Raw genomic sequence first — 15,425 nt, forward strand, 5'->3', positions numbered from 1 at the left:
TTTGGATGGTAACTGTAATATTATTACTTAAATTTTATTAGTAATTTGTTACACTACTAGTTACCAGGGAAAGTAATGTTATAACTGTAATGTATTACACTACCCAACACTGTTATTTGGGTAGAAGAATGTGTTCCACCATCATGGGAGTGCAAGAAAACACTATACTGTGTTTTGATGTAGCTACCAGGCATATTTTGACTGACTGCAGGAAATAAGGAAGAGCATAAATTTGAAGGAGATTGTTTAGGTATGAGCGTGCAGACCGGTAGATTGCCCTACAGTATACACTACCTACCTATTTTAATGCGGGCAACCAAAGAGGGTTGTGACATGGCTCCTCTTTGACTGATTGAAGACCAAACGTGCTGCTGCATTCTGGATGGCATGTAAAGTCTTGATAGTGCTAGCTGGAAGGCAAGCTAGTAACGCATTGCAGTGGCACATATATATCATGCATTCGCCTGGACAACAAAAGTCAAAAGGATGTGTCTAATCAAACTTTTTAAAGCAAACTCATCTCTCACTCTAGCAGTCTAGCCCATGTTTTTACAAAATGGGGTTCATGAGGCAATCTGCAAGGAGATAAAAAAAGCAAAGAGATTTGAAAATTAAATGATTTTAAAATAAAAAACATAAAAGATAGATTTAAAAAGACTGAAGTATTTTGTTTACCTGCAGATCATGTGAATATTAACTGATATGTCATAGCTGTGAAGGTGAATATTGTTTTAAATTAATGAAATATTAAAGTAAAATCTCATAAAGTTGATCTAGCCAAATAAGTCAGATGCCAACATGAAAATGTTGTGACAAACAAAATGATTCTACGTAAAATAAAAAAATTAAATAACATAAAATCAATCCAGACTACATTTCAGTTGTAGCTACACTCTTAAAAATAAAGGTGCTTCACAATTGCCATAGAAGAACCTTTTTTGTTCATAAAGAACCTTTAATATCTGAACCTTTTTGTTTCACAAAAGGTTCTTTGTGGTGAAAGAAGGTTCATCAGATTATAAAAAAGTAAGAAAGAGATGGTTCTTTAAAGAACCTTTGATTAAATGGTTTTTTGTGGAACCAAAACTTTCACTTGTGCAGTGAATTACTGGCTGCTAAAGAGAAAGAAAAACTCAAACCATATAGATGCCTGTCATGATAACAATTTTACATGTTGTTGGGTCTATGCAGTAATATTAATATATATATTCGATTTTAAGAACAATCTTGCTACTGTGTGGGATCGCAATGTGGCGTTTAATAAAACATCAAGTTGAGAGCAGCTACACCAGTGTGGAATCTTAGGTCTAGTTAGTGTACAGTCAGTGTGAAGCAATTCTGCCCTCATGTGGCAATCAAAAATTCAGCCAACCGACTGGAACAAAAAACAACAAAAATCCACTGCGAGAGAAGAAAACTGTGTACGTATGTGCAGTCTAAAAAAAGGCTGGTAGGAGAGGGCAAGGTAGAAAACAAAATCCTGCAATAACAATGCAATGTTTTCCTTCTGAAGTTAAAAAGCCTCTAGCTCTGGCATCCAAAGTTGTTTTCTTGAGGGTTTTGCATCTCTTTTCCCAGAAGAGCTGGATCTGAACACTCAAATCGCTTGTGTCTGATTTGCAAATGAACAAAAGAAAGGCAGAAGCAGAGCCATATAATGATTTATTTTTAAAGAGAAGCAGGAAACATTGATTGAACGCTGGTGGCAAAGAAACCAATACCACAGTGGCCGGCCTACTCACGCTCTGAAATAGATTGTTGGAGACTTTGACATTCTCTCTTGTCGTTTTAGCAAGTGGCTCTGAGTGGATCGTGATTCACCCAGCGCCAAGGCAAAACACACCGAGAATGCAATAGAAGGATAATATCAGAGGCTTTGTCTTGTTGCCATATCACTTGCCTGAGGAAATGTTATTATTATGCCACTGTCAACAGAGGGCCAGCACACTACAGGTGGCATTACTGTGGCACAACCCAAGGAAGTGCAAGTGCACCCACTCTGCCAAGAAGAATACGAAACTGGAACTGGAACAAAACGAACTCACAAAACCATAAACAGCGCTGCCTGTGGCACTCCATCTTGTGTGGCGGCCGATAAGAAGGCACATTTTTCCAAGAGATGAGCCGAGTTGAGAATATCCAGGGAAAGACAGTGACTAACAACCCTGCTTTGCTTCCCACTCTATTGACTGTGAGTGAAGGTGGCCGACGTTGACCTACCGCCACTCCCGATCCTTATTAATCTCCAACAAGAAGCGGGAAGAATCCCGCGTGCGCCAGAAATGAGAAACTGCTACTCTGCTGAACAGAAATACTTTACAGGATGCAATCTATCATGTGGAGCAGTCATGACTCATATATGCACATTGCAGATACAGCAGCTGAAGATATACAGACCCCTTGCACTTACGCAGATGCAAATGGAAACTATTCTCCCTCCAAAACATTTAGGTTAGATGAGTTACATTGTACTTTGTAAGGCGTAATATCCTACAACTGCTTTTTGAAATTAAAATCCCATTCAACCATTCACAAGCCACTGAAGATGTTAGCACCGCAGACTCTAGGTCATAAAAGCTATTATAGTCTGCGTTCAAAGTACACGAAAATTGGATTTCATACTATTCAGCTAAACAATCACTCCAAGGTGATCCCTTTTCAAGCTGCCGTAATTCTGCTCGTATAATTCCCTTTGGCACAAGCGCACACCTACTAGCCATAGTTTGTTATGCCATCCCTTAAACTGTAGAGGAAATACTGCCTTCAGGGACAGGGATGAAGCATGCAGCTCATCTCTTAAGCACATTTAACGGCTCGTTACCCCACCGCTCGTTTCAGGCAACGCGACACTCCTTGGTCAGGTGCCATTCTCTAATGTGCTGGAAATGAGCCATGAGTCTCTACAGTCCTTAGACAGTGAGTATGGTGTGCTCAAGGGGCCATTTTGGTACCGAAAGGAGCGCAGTAGTGCCTTAAACAGGAAAAACGCCAAACTGAAACTGTTGCTTTTGCAATTAGCAATGCCCTCTTTAGTGCTGCTAAAATATGTAAGGATAACATAAAGTGAATGAATTCGAAATGAAACAGCTTGGGTATGACCTATGGGTCTTCAGTGTGCTCAGGAAATACTGTGCGTGTGTAGCATTTCTGAGTTTACTGCATACGGCTTCAGCCGTCCAAGGTTATTTGCCACTGGGATGAAGAGAACAAAAAACTCAAAGAGCATTTTAGAAAAAGTGAAACTTTCAAGGCTCCCCCTTTGGTATAAAGAGGTATAGAAAGGTTTGGACCGAGGTCATTTTAGGAAATCTAATTCTGATGGAGGTGAAGTAAAATGGTTTTCAGGGACTTGTAAGAAACATTTAATAGCAACAATTTATAGTAAGAACAAACAAAAATATAACTGAAAATCCGGCAAAATCAAACTTGAGGTTTACAACGTATCTCACCTGTAATAAATATCTATAACACAACATTTTTGACATTGTTCTCATGTGTACGAGACTAAAGAACCTATACAGCAGAATCAAGCGGTTGATTGGCATCACATGACGTCATCAAAAGAAACAGCCGTTTGGAAAGCTCCGGACCAACTCTACGAGTTGTAGATGTCACACCCTCTCCGCGGCGAATGAGTATGTCTGCCAGCAGACCGACTTTTTCATGTTCCGATTTGCACCGTGCATATGCCTACAAAAAACAAATATACATTCAAAACAAGATCTCGCACCCAAAAACACTAAATGTCATACATAAAATGATTTGTTGTTAGACATCTCATAATTGAAAACTGATTTAACCTGAGCAAGAAGCCGAGGAGAGGGGTAGGCACTAAGTATAGCACTGGCCATATCAGGGCTGACGCGGTTCAATTGCTGTATTTGTCTCTTCCAAACCTGCAGAAGGCCGTTCCCTGAGCGGTCCACCTTATGACCCCCTGCCCACTCACTCTCTAAACAAAACGTGAATCCCGTCTTCTCTCGCTCCAGCCTGGAAAGAATAAACATACTCAAGTAAAAAAATAAACTACTGTTGCTAAAGATGCAGCTGGTTGGAGAGCGATAAATATGGAAACTGGCTTCCCACTCACTTGAACGGTGCCTCGGCTACTGCTTTGGTTAACATGGTAATATAATCAGTGAAGTCTTTCCAGGTAGAGAGGAAGCGAACCTGCACCCCGGTTTGCAACTGCAGGTCTACCAAAGCCTGATGGACAGGTGAGGGGAAAAAAGACTGAGTTGAAGCAGAGGACCTCAAATATAACCATGAATTTATATCGACTGCCAATGAGGTGGTTCAGCTTACCTCCTCCACCTGCACTCGCGAGACCTCAGGAAGCTGATTGATATCGTCTTTCTTTCTTCTCTTTTTCTGCCCTCCCTGTAGTCCCACATTTTTCTCCTCGCCTAGCACTGCCTCACGGTATTTCTTCTGACATTTTGAATTCTGGGATCTGTAAACGAACATTTAATGCTAAATTAAGCAGTTCTAAACTCTTCAGTAATCTGTCATTTTAAATTAACATACTGTACATATGCTAATGCAAATGTTTGTTTTATGACTACTGCTCAAAAAAAAAAAACTAAACATCTTGACAGAGTATTTAAAAAAAAAAAAATGATTTTAATTCTCATATATCACTCTGTGCGTAAAAACAGAAAAATGTAATAATAAAGTAAGTCACTCACTTGAAGTACTTCTCTATGTCAATCACAACCAGACTGAGGGTTCTGCCTGGATTCCTGCTTATAAGTCCTTGGATCCAGGCAGTCAGAGATATGCCACTTTCCGTCAACACACCGTTGCATTGCCTCTACAGTAAAAACAAAAAAGCCCCACACAGAGACTAATCAGAAGAGAAATTCAGAGGCTGTCAAAATTCTAAAGACATGTATTTCTCAAAGATTGAGCGAAAGCATATTTTAAAGAGCTTCTGGATCTTTTTTTTTTTTTATAATTCATAATTCAGAGGTGATCCTGTAATTATATTCATTACCCTTAATTGCTCTGACTCTTGTTGGAAAGGTCATAACTGCTAGCTTTTCTGTTGCCCTTTCGGACACAAAACTCTTAATTTAATTTTAGTTGCTACATCATGCAAAAAGGGCACATCAAGCAATTATCCTATTAATGGTTAATTAGGTAATTGTAATGGTCCAATAGAAAATTACACCATACCAGAACATAATGTGCCTACCTTGCAGTAGTTATTAATCATGGTTACAAAGTCATCCACAGGAACTTGGACTACAGTATTTGATTCTGAAATGGACATCATCTCACCAGTCTGAAAAAAAAAACAGTCAAATGAACTATAAAAAATATGTTTAAAAAGATTTAGATCAGAGGTTCACAACCCCTTTTAACCACAAGGCCCCCCAATTTTTTCAAAATATCTTCTAAGCTAACCACATCTGTTGTACTAAAACAACTGAAAAAAAGATCAGATTAACGTGATACATGTTTATTTTTGGGGTAACACTTTACAATAAGGTTCATTAGTTAACACTAGTTAAGTAATTTAGTTAACATGAACTAAGAACAAACAACACTTCTACAGAATGTATTATTTTTAGTAAATGTTTATTTCAACATTTACTAATGCATTATTAAAATCAAAAGTTGTGCTTGGTAACATTACTTTATGCACTGCGAACTAACATGAACAACTGTATTTTCTAACTAACTTAACTAATATTAAAAAAAGATGAATAAATACTTTAATAAATATATTGCCCACTGTTAATTTATGTTAGTGATACATTAACTAACATTAAAGGATTACTCCACTTCCAGAATAAAAAATTCCTGATAATTTACTCACCCCCATGTAATCCAAGATATTTCTTTCTTTCTTCAGTCGCAAAGAAATGCATTTTTTGAGGAAAACTTTCGAGGATTTTTCTCCATATAGTGGGCTACAATGGTGCTCAACAGATTGAAGGTTAAAAATGCAGTTTCTGTGCATTTTTTACACGATCCCAGCCAAGGATTAAGGGTCTTATCTGGCGAAACAAAAAAACTATTTTTTTTTTTTTTTTTACCTCAAATGCTCGTTTTGTCTACCTCCGTCTACCTCGTCTTGTGCACAGAGTATGTATGCGCATTGCAGAGCTAGACAAATGAGCATTTGAGGTTAAAAAGTATATAAATTGTACATTTTTTTTTAGAAAATAACTGATTATTTCACCAGATAAGACCCTTATTCCTCGGCTGGGATCGTTTGGAGCCCTTTGAAGCTGCACTGAACATTAATATCTTGAATGACATGGGGGTGAGTAAATTATCAGGCGATTTTTATTTTCAAAGTGGAGTAATCCTTTAACTAATGGAACCTTATTGTAAAGTGTTACCATTTTTTGTTTTATATTCATATTAATTAAGATTATGGTTATGGTAACTGCATTTATGTTACCAAAACTACATATAAACAAGTTTGGGATTTATTGGGCCCCCGTAAAAGTTTGTTCAAGGCCCCCTAGTGGGTCCCAGGCTGCCTGTGAGAACCACTGGTTTAGATGTTTGTAACTTCTATCTAGATAAGAAATATCACACAGATATTTAAGCATCTTCTTTATCTACAAACATTAGATACAGATCTTATAATGTTATATTTATGTATTTGAAATCGAAATGTCACACATTCAGCATCTGTATCCATGACATTCAACAGGAATCTCTTGGGTGAAATATTGCAGAACAGCAATACTCTGTCAATTACATCCCCCAAACAAGAATGAACAGAATTAATTGGATATTTAATTGTTCATGTTAATTTCCCCTCTTGTTACATTTACTGGTAGATTACCTCTGCCATCATGTAACCTCACTCTAAAACATTAATAACTGTTAAATGTAATTTTAGCAAATCTCATAATGAATTAGTACTTTCACTACACTACTGTACACTATTTTATGTTGTGATGACAAAATGTAAAGGATTTATTGACTAAAATTAGTGTTATAATAGTGTTTTATTATTATTTATACTAATAATATTTATTTTATAATGAAAAAAGATGGAATTTTAAATGTAACATTGACTATAGCATGAAAAGTAATAAAACGCAAATTAAAAAGAATATCAAATGTTTTCTTTTGTGCATTTGTATGTGTAGAGTGCTGTCATGCCTGAGGGCAGGGTGAGCGTCTAGCCCAGGTGACACTTCGAGGAAGAGACTGCTTCTCTATGGCACAGTTGCAGCCCATGGCATGCAGGGAAGTCAGGAGAGCGCCGCCACCTTCCAGCTGCAGTAGGCCTATGGGGGAGAGACAGCTAATCAATACTAATCCATTGAGCAAATGCAGCTTAATACCTCATGCCAGTGCTTTTTAACAACTCGGGAAAAGTATCAAAGCACTCAGAACACTGAAAGCAACTGTGACAGCAAAGATGAGCACTGCAGGCACACACTGCCACCTACCTGGGTCGACCGTCACCACCATGTGTTTGATGCACTCCTCTGGCCTTAGGGCTTTCACAGCATCAGCCAGAGCTTTCTTCTCCATTCTCAATCTATCCTTCTCTTCCTGCTGATGCTCTCGCATTGCTCTTTTCCTCAGGGCTTCCTGTCTGGCAGCCTCCACTTCTGCTGGGGTTTTCTTGCGTTTGGCCAGGTAAGTATCATTCTCCGCTTCAGGTGGAGGTGCTTTTGTGAGGTATGGTGCATCGTTGTTTGAGCTGCACTGCCTTGTTGTATTGCTACAGATCTTGTTACGTTCAACCGACTGGGCCTCAGGGTTGATATGATGTGCTGGAACATCTAAGAGTCGTGAACATCCATTGGAAACCGCATTGGAAGCCCGTGTCTCCTCTGCACTGATGGCTGCTGTACCCAGACCAAGCTGTTTCTGTTTTAGTCGTACAGCTAAGGGAATCATAGCCTCCTCCTCTTCTTCGCTGTCACTACTGACCATCAACACGTCACTTCTAGCAGCTCTAGCAGAGGCGTGGACCTCCAGAGATGAAATTGGATCAGCAACAGGAGCCATTTCTGAATCTGAACTGTCTAAAACAACCAAGTTGGGCTGTCTGGATTTAGACTGTGAGAAATCAAACACAGGGAGTTCCTCTGAATCACTGGAGTCACTGTCACTTAGGAGGAATCCAGGTCTACTGATGCAGGTCATGCTGAGCTGTCATCTAAAGTTCTGCGGGCTGAAAGAGAGTTCAAATTAAAACACAATTAAACACGCAGGGTTTAATGCCCTGCTGATGTTTATTATATTTATTAAATCAACTCAAACATGTAGAACAACGAAAGCCAAAATATGAAATGTCATGGATGTATATTTAATAAGTAATGCATTGTTTTGTATTTTGGAGCTATATAGAGATTTTAGTATCACTGAAAAGTTTGTTAAAACCCAAGGACATTTAAACACACTACCAAAACAAGGTTTGTGAAAAGTATGATTTTAAATGTTTTTTTTTTTATAAATAGGTCTCTTCTGCTCACCAAGCCTGCATTTGTTTGATCCAAAGTACAGCAAAAACAGTCAAAAATGCAAATAAACAGTTGAAATAATTTTTACTATTTAATTAATTCCTGTGACTACTCCAATCTCATGATCCTTTAGAAATCATTCTAATATTCTGATTTGCTGCTCAAAAAAAACATTTACTATCACGTTGAAAACAGTAGAATTTTTCAGGTTTCACTGATGAATAGAAAGCTCAGAAGAACAGCATTTCTTTGAAATAAAAATCTTTTGTAACATTATAAATCATCACTTTATTTAGCATCCTTGCTAAATAAAAGTATTCATTTCTATAATTTCTTTCCCAGCAGAAAAAATGAAAATATACAGTATCTCACAAAAGTGAGTACACCACTCACATTTCAACCATTCTAGTATATCTTCTCAAGGGACAATACTATTTTGACAATAATGGCTGTATGTTGAGTAATTTTCAGGGGACAAAAAATCTATACTGCTATACAATCTGCACATTGACTACTCTACTTCATTTCTATAGTATTGTCCCTTGAGAAGATATACTAAAATGGTTGCTGAAATGTGAGGGGTGTACTCACTTTTGTGACATACTGTATATACTCCAAGCTTTTAAATGATAGGGTAAGCCCACCAAAATCTAATTTGATGTGTTTTTCATAGATATTGACATGGTTTATAAGAAAAATCAATTGTTAAAATGCAAGATTTTAGCTCTCATTTAAAAAAATTATTAATTAGTTGATGTACACTTTAGAATGTAAAATTAAGATATTTTATGAATAAAGTCTGGTATGGGCTTAATAGGCTATATGTCGAACGTCACCTGACCAACCCCGGAAAACAGGTCTCATTGCTTCCGCTTGTCGGAGAACGTGTTAATAGCCGTAATAAATAATGGCGATATCGACGGACTTTTAAGGTAATCAGTTAAACAAGCCAGCTGTTTATTGTGGACGTTTCATTCGATATTTATATATAAATGTTAGTGAAAAGAATACAAATTTAAAACTTTTATATATCAATCCACATATGTGATGGACATTGGTTATGATCATTTTTAGTGTCTACTTTGAATGAATCTTGAGTAAATCATGTTCATATTTAAAGAGGGATATGCAAAACGCGTGAACCGGAAGCAACGAGACCTGTTTAGCAGAAAACGGAAGCCTGTTGGGCATAACCCCTATTGGTACTTTTAAGCATTTAATCCCGCATGTGTTCCAAATAAGCCCACCTCATGATTTATTCACAAAAACGTTCATCACCTGTACTAACAACATTTAACCCCAGCCACGACCTGTAAGGACCGTAACAAGACACACTAGTCTAAACCACGTTGAGATCACCTCACCACACATTTTTACACTTAGCTTATATAACATAATCTAGCTTCTTGTTTACAGTCTACTGAAAAACAAATTTAAGGTCTTCCGTCCCTGATGAGCATCAACTCTGATCTTGACCTTCACTCACTCAAAAAAGATTTTCTGTCCACTCCAAACTGTTTTGTTACAACAAATAGATCATGGTAAAGGTGACATGCCTCTACGATTGTTGTATTATCAAACATCAGCAGACACCCATTATATAATGGCTGCAAATTGCAGAAAGGTGTTGATTTCTGAAGGGCCCCAAAACACCAAAGTTTTTGGTTGTCTTTGCATGCGGTACCCTGAGACAGCATGCACTTGAGTGGGGCTAGCTCAACATTGCCAAATGTGATTGGTATGCAATAAAAATGTCAGGGAATGAACAAATCACTGGGTTAATAAAAATAACGATTAGCGCAAAATATGACATTTCCTTTTTTTTAATTTGAAAGTGAAGTTGAAGTTGAAAGTGGGCTTAAAAGGTACATGGTCTTAATGGGTACACGACACGTAGGGCTGGGCGATTAATCGAAAAATAATCGAAATCGACATTCAGAACCTATAATCGTTAAAATTTTTCCAGGAAGATTATTTCAATTACTTTCCCTTTAAAAAACACTAGCGCTCCATTCCGTTATTCCGCCGACATGTCGATGGAGAGCTTAAACAGTATTTATACAGTAAAAAGTATTTACAGGATATACAAGGGTAATTTTATTTAGAGATACTGCTTATTTTCTACTTTTAATATGAAAAACATTGAAAATTATTTATTTTGTTTCCAATAGTGCAAGTTATTTATTTTCACTAATTTAAGAAAAATGTGACTTTTCGTTTTAAGCAATGCTTGCTTTAATTTCAGTTGTTCAACACTGATGTTCAATTAATAATCATAGATCGTAGATAGTGTGTTTCCTTCAATTATTTTAAAATCAAGTAATGCACCCTTCATCCAAAAATCTCTCGCTTGTAATATGTGAACATATTTACTGTACAAAACTTGTCAGTGAACTATGAGGGCAAAAAAATAAATATTATATAAATATAATTAAATATAATTTTATTAATAAATAAAATAATCGTTCATTAATCGTAATCGAGTTAAAATGTTCAATTAATCGAGATTTTGATTCTAAGCCAAATTGCCCAGCCCTAACGACACGTACCCTATAGTGTATAATATTACCAAAAAAATAACTCATTTATTACTAATAATAATAAATGTTTCTTTAAGAGCAAATCAGCATATTAGAATAATTTCTGAAGGATCATGTGACACTGATGACTGGATTAATGATGCTAAAAATTCAGTTTTGAAATCACAGGATTAAATTACATTTTTAAATATATATTCAAACAGAAAGCAGTTAAAATATTTCAAAATATTACTGCTTCTGTTGTATTTTGAATCAAATAAATGCAGGCTTAGTGAGCAGAAGAGACTTCTTTAAAAACCATTACAAATCTTACTGTTCAAAAACGTTTGACTGGCAGAGGATCTTTAATACTTCTTGAGTTACAGACATGCAAACTTTGGATTAAAAAAAACTTTAAAAGTGCTAACGTTATCTATCCATATATCTAAATATACGTTACCACTGTAAAATCATAAATTTATCGCAAGTTTAAAAAGCCGCTGTTAAAGCTACCACAGTTGTGGTACAACATTGTACGATCACTGTAGTTAGTAACTGCGGTATGAAGGAAATATGGTTAAGTTCCATTTTTATAAAACAAGTTGAAATATGACCAACTAATGTTCGGTTAAGAGAGAGACAGTGCTGATCGGAATATTTAGTCACAACCACAAACAGAACCGTCGCGTGTAACTTTGTTAAACACATTATTTTCATTCGTACACACACACACACACACACACACACACACACACACACACACACACACACACACACACACACACACACACACACACACACACACACACACACACACAAACACGGAAAGACAGAAAAGAACAGACGTTTCCAGTTTCCTGAACACATTAAATATCTAGATACAACTGCTCGTGCAACTCAGCATCCTCTCAACTCTTCTATTGCAGCGGTACATATGCAATATTCATTAAATATATTTTTCTTTCTACTCACGGCTCACGCTAGTCAAATTCTGTAGTTCGCGGGTTCTGAAGGATCACGGGAGCGCGCCTAATACGTCACACCACGTCATTCAAGATGGCGACGCTCGCGTCCTTGAAGCTGCAATCCAGAGCGTGTAAGTAGAATGTCAGTTTTTATGAGTTGTGTAAATTGTATCATGTACAGTGCAAGTCAGGTAGGAATAATAGTTGCTGTTATGGAATAATTAAGCCCATACAGCGTTTTGTAATGACTGTGAGTTGGTAGTAGCGGGCTAAGCCACCATTCCCTGACAACACAGAGAGCATGTGTTAAGTGTTGACAGCAGCATCAACATTATTTAAATTAATAAACAGATTGATTTGGCTTACAGTTACGATTTGTAAATGGTAATGCAGATCGTTAAGGATTATGCTAATTTAATGTGAAGCAAACAGATATATCAAACTGATGCTGCTATGTTGAAGGCAATGATTTCAGTGTTCATATGCTTTTTGCAGGTATTCTGTTCAGTCAGACACCCACAGTTGTACTGACAAGATTTGCTTCAAAGAAAGCAGGAGGAAGCAGCAAAAATCTAGGAGGGAATAGTGCTGGCCGCAGATATGGTTGCAAAAAACTCGACGGTAACAATTGGACTGTTGACCTTGATCTCATATGAGAAACATGTCGAGATTTTGTGTACTGTTACTTGGGCTAGTCTTTTTTATATTTCATGAACTTAAATTATAACTAATGTTTTGTCTTTCCTACTTTTAAGGGAACTTCGTACATGCAGGCAACATCCTCGCAACACAACGCAGGGGTCTAATGCGCTGGCAGCCTGGAGCTCATGTAAGATGTTTGGAATTAAATATTTTCCTATGAGTAGCTCTACATAGTTGTGCCTGGCCAGGGCCAATAATCTTGTGTTTTATACATTGTAATTTTATACAACTTATTAATTACAATTTCTGGTCATCAAAACCATGCTTTGATATGTTTGTACAATACAAATATCATGTTTTATTTGAACATTTTCTTAATGTAGTAATTGAAATTTGAATCTTTTTTTCTATTTTTCTAAATGAAAATATATATCTAAATTATAAAATTTGATTTTCTAAATGATATTATGTATAAAATATAAACACACACACATACACACAGTTGATGTCAAAAGTTTTCATACACTTTGCAGAGTCCGCGAAATGTTATTTTACCAAAATAAGAGGGATCATAAAAAATGCATGTTATTTTTTTATTTATTACTGAAAAAGTTATTTGACATGAAAGACAGCTGTGTTTTTTTGTTTGTTTAGTTCATGAGTCCCTTGTTTGTCCTGAACAGTTAAAAACTGCCCGCTGTTCTTCAGAAAAATCCTTCAGGTCCCTCAAATTCTTTGGTTTTTCCGAATTTTTGTATATTTGAATCGTTTTTCAACATTGACTGTATGATTTCATAGATCAATCTTTTTACACTGAGGACAAATGAGGGACTCATGTGCAACTATTACAGAAGGTTCAAATGTTCAGTGATGCTCCAGAAAAAAAATGCCTTAGGAGCCAGGGGTGTAAACCTTTAAACAGAATGATTTTTTTTCCCCCAAAGGCGGCCGTACACGGTGCGAATTCGGACGGTCGGAAGACCGTATGGCCACGCACGCTTCACGAGTGACTTTTTTTACGGACGCAGTGGTACACGGCACAAATTTAAAACCTGCCGTTTTCCGAGGCAATCACATTCTGAGGGGAAGGCTGTGTATAATATACTGTGTATGTACTGTTAAATACAACGGCTCTCTGTCTATCTTATAACTGCATAAAAAATATGAACTGTGACACTTTGCTACAAATGCAGGAACCGTCTGATCACCCTTGCGTGTGTAAACTCATTGCAAACTTGACAAAACTTCCCCTCTACAGCAGTGCTAACATATGCATTAAAGACATTGAAACTGCAATGCTACAGCACTGTACAGCATTGTAATGTATGTTTTAACGTAGTATTATGCACGTCGATGGGGGCTTGTTGGCCACCACTATAGCTAGCAATAGCTGTAGCAAACAATAGGTGAACGATCACTGATCGATACCGCTCGCTGTTCTTGCCAAAGTTCAGCGAGTTTATAATCCTCTTTCTCGACTGTCCAAGTCACCGTGGCGCTGTCATGTTCATCTTCTGTGGTTTTCTTTTCTTTAGCTTCTGATTGGTCATTTCCAGTTTGATCAACAAATCGGCTCGTTCAACAGCACACACGTCACGCCTTCCATCCAACAGCTGCCAAAGTTTTTTTGACATGTTTAAAAATGATCGTGAGGTCGGGAAGTGCTCGTAAGGCACTCTGCTCGTCTCGTAATTTCTCACACACCATACGAGCCCCGACCATACGAGAAGAGACGATTACCTCAGATAACCAAAAAAATCGCATGCGAGCTCGTACGACCTCAAAAATCGCACCGTGTACGCCCGCCTTAAATATCCTATTTTCTCATTTAGTACTGCCCTACATAAGATACATGTTTTCCAGAAGACAAAATAAGTTAAATTTACCCTGATCTTCAAATTCAAAAAGTTTTTAACACCCGGCTCTCAGTGCATTTTGTTTCCTTCTGAAGCATCAGTGAGTGTTTGAACCTTTTGTAAGAGTTGCATATGAGTCCCCCAGTTGTCCTCAGTGTGAAAAGATGGATCTCAAAATCATACAGTCATTGTTGGAAAGGGTTCAAATACACAAATGCTGAAAAACCAAAGAATTTGTGAGACCTGCAGTATTTTTCTAAAGAACAACAGCAGTTTTATTGTTCAGGACAAATAAGGGACTCATGAGCAACTATCACTAAACAAAACAAAACAAAAAAAACATAGCTGTGGATAATTTAGGTAACAACACAGTATCAAAAATCAAGTGTATGTAAACTTTTGAACTGGGTAATTTATAAATTCAACTATTATTTTCTATTGTGGACTATATGTAAATGTCTTTTATGTGAAATACTAAAGTACTAAATAAAATATAACATGCATTTTGTATGATCCCTCTTATTTTGATAAACTAATTAGCATTTTGCAGATTCTTCAAGGTGTATGTAAATATTCCACTTACGTGAAATCAATCTCTCATTGTCTGTCTTCACAGGTCGGTATTGGAACAAACAAAACAATTTATGCTCTAGAGGATGGTATTGTCAGATTCACCAAGGAGGTGTACATTCCTTTACCACGAAGTGCCGAAGCCAGGGATGTGATCCCAAAACTTCCCAAAGGTGCCATTCTGTACAAGACCTTTATCAATGTCATTCCTACAAAACAGGAGAATAAATTTAAACTAGTGGACATGGTATGAAAAAAAAAAAAAAAAACTTCCTTCAACATCAGTTTGATCTGGATTCTTTGGACTAATAGAATATTTTGATGGTCTCCTTTCAAATGTGTCTGAAAATTAAGCAGTAAAATATTTAATTTCTTTTTATTTGTACAGTCATGTTATATTCTAATAAACATGTTTACCTAACACAA

The 15,425-nt window shown here is 36.9% G+C and overlaps 2 protein-coding genes across 2 annotated transcripts; one reads left to right on the forward strand and one right to left on the reverse strand.

Moving 5' to 3' along the window:
• Positions 1-3,161: 3,161 nt before the first annotated feature.
• On the reverse strand, positions 3,162-8,149 carry LOC141298454 (crossover junction endonuclease EME1-like). The gene is made up of 8 exons (XM_073828972.1): positions 7,425-8,149; positions 7,132-7,259; positions 5,198-5,287; positions 4,689-4,813; positions 4,306-4,453; positions 4,091-4,206; positions 3,801-3,990; positions 3,162-3,690 (listed from the first exon to the last, which is right to left on the reverse strand). Exons 1-8 carry the CDS (start codon positions 8,128-8,130, stop codon positions 3,514-3,516), a joined length of 1,680 nt encoding a protein of 559 aa, XP_073685073.1. The 5' UTR covers positions 8,131-8,149; the 3' UTR covers positions 3,162-3,513.
• A 3,868-nt stretch (positions 8,150-12,017) lies between these two features.
• LOC141298270 (large ribosomal subunit protein bL27m-like) lies at positions 12,018-15,425 on the forward strand. Its single transcript, XM_073828777.1, has 4 exons — positions 12,018-12,062; positions 12,427-12,552; positions 12,687-12,760; positions 15,046-15,425. The coding sequence occupies exons 1-4, from the start codon at positions 12,023-12,025 to the stop codon at positions 15,250-15,252; spliced, it is 447 nt and encodes a 148-aa protein (XP_073684878.1). The 5' UTR covers positions 12,018-12,022; the 3' UTR covers positions 15,253-15,425.

Source organism: Garra rufa, chromosome 22, assembly GCF_049309525.1.
Source record: "Garra rufa chromosome 22, GarRuf1.0, whole genome shotgun sequence".
NCBI lineage: Eukaryota > Metazoa > Chordata > Actinopteri > Cypriniformes > Cyprinidae > Garra > Garra rufa.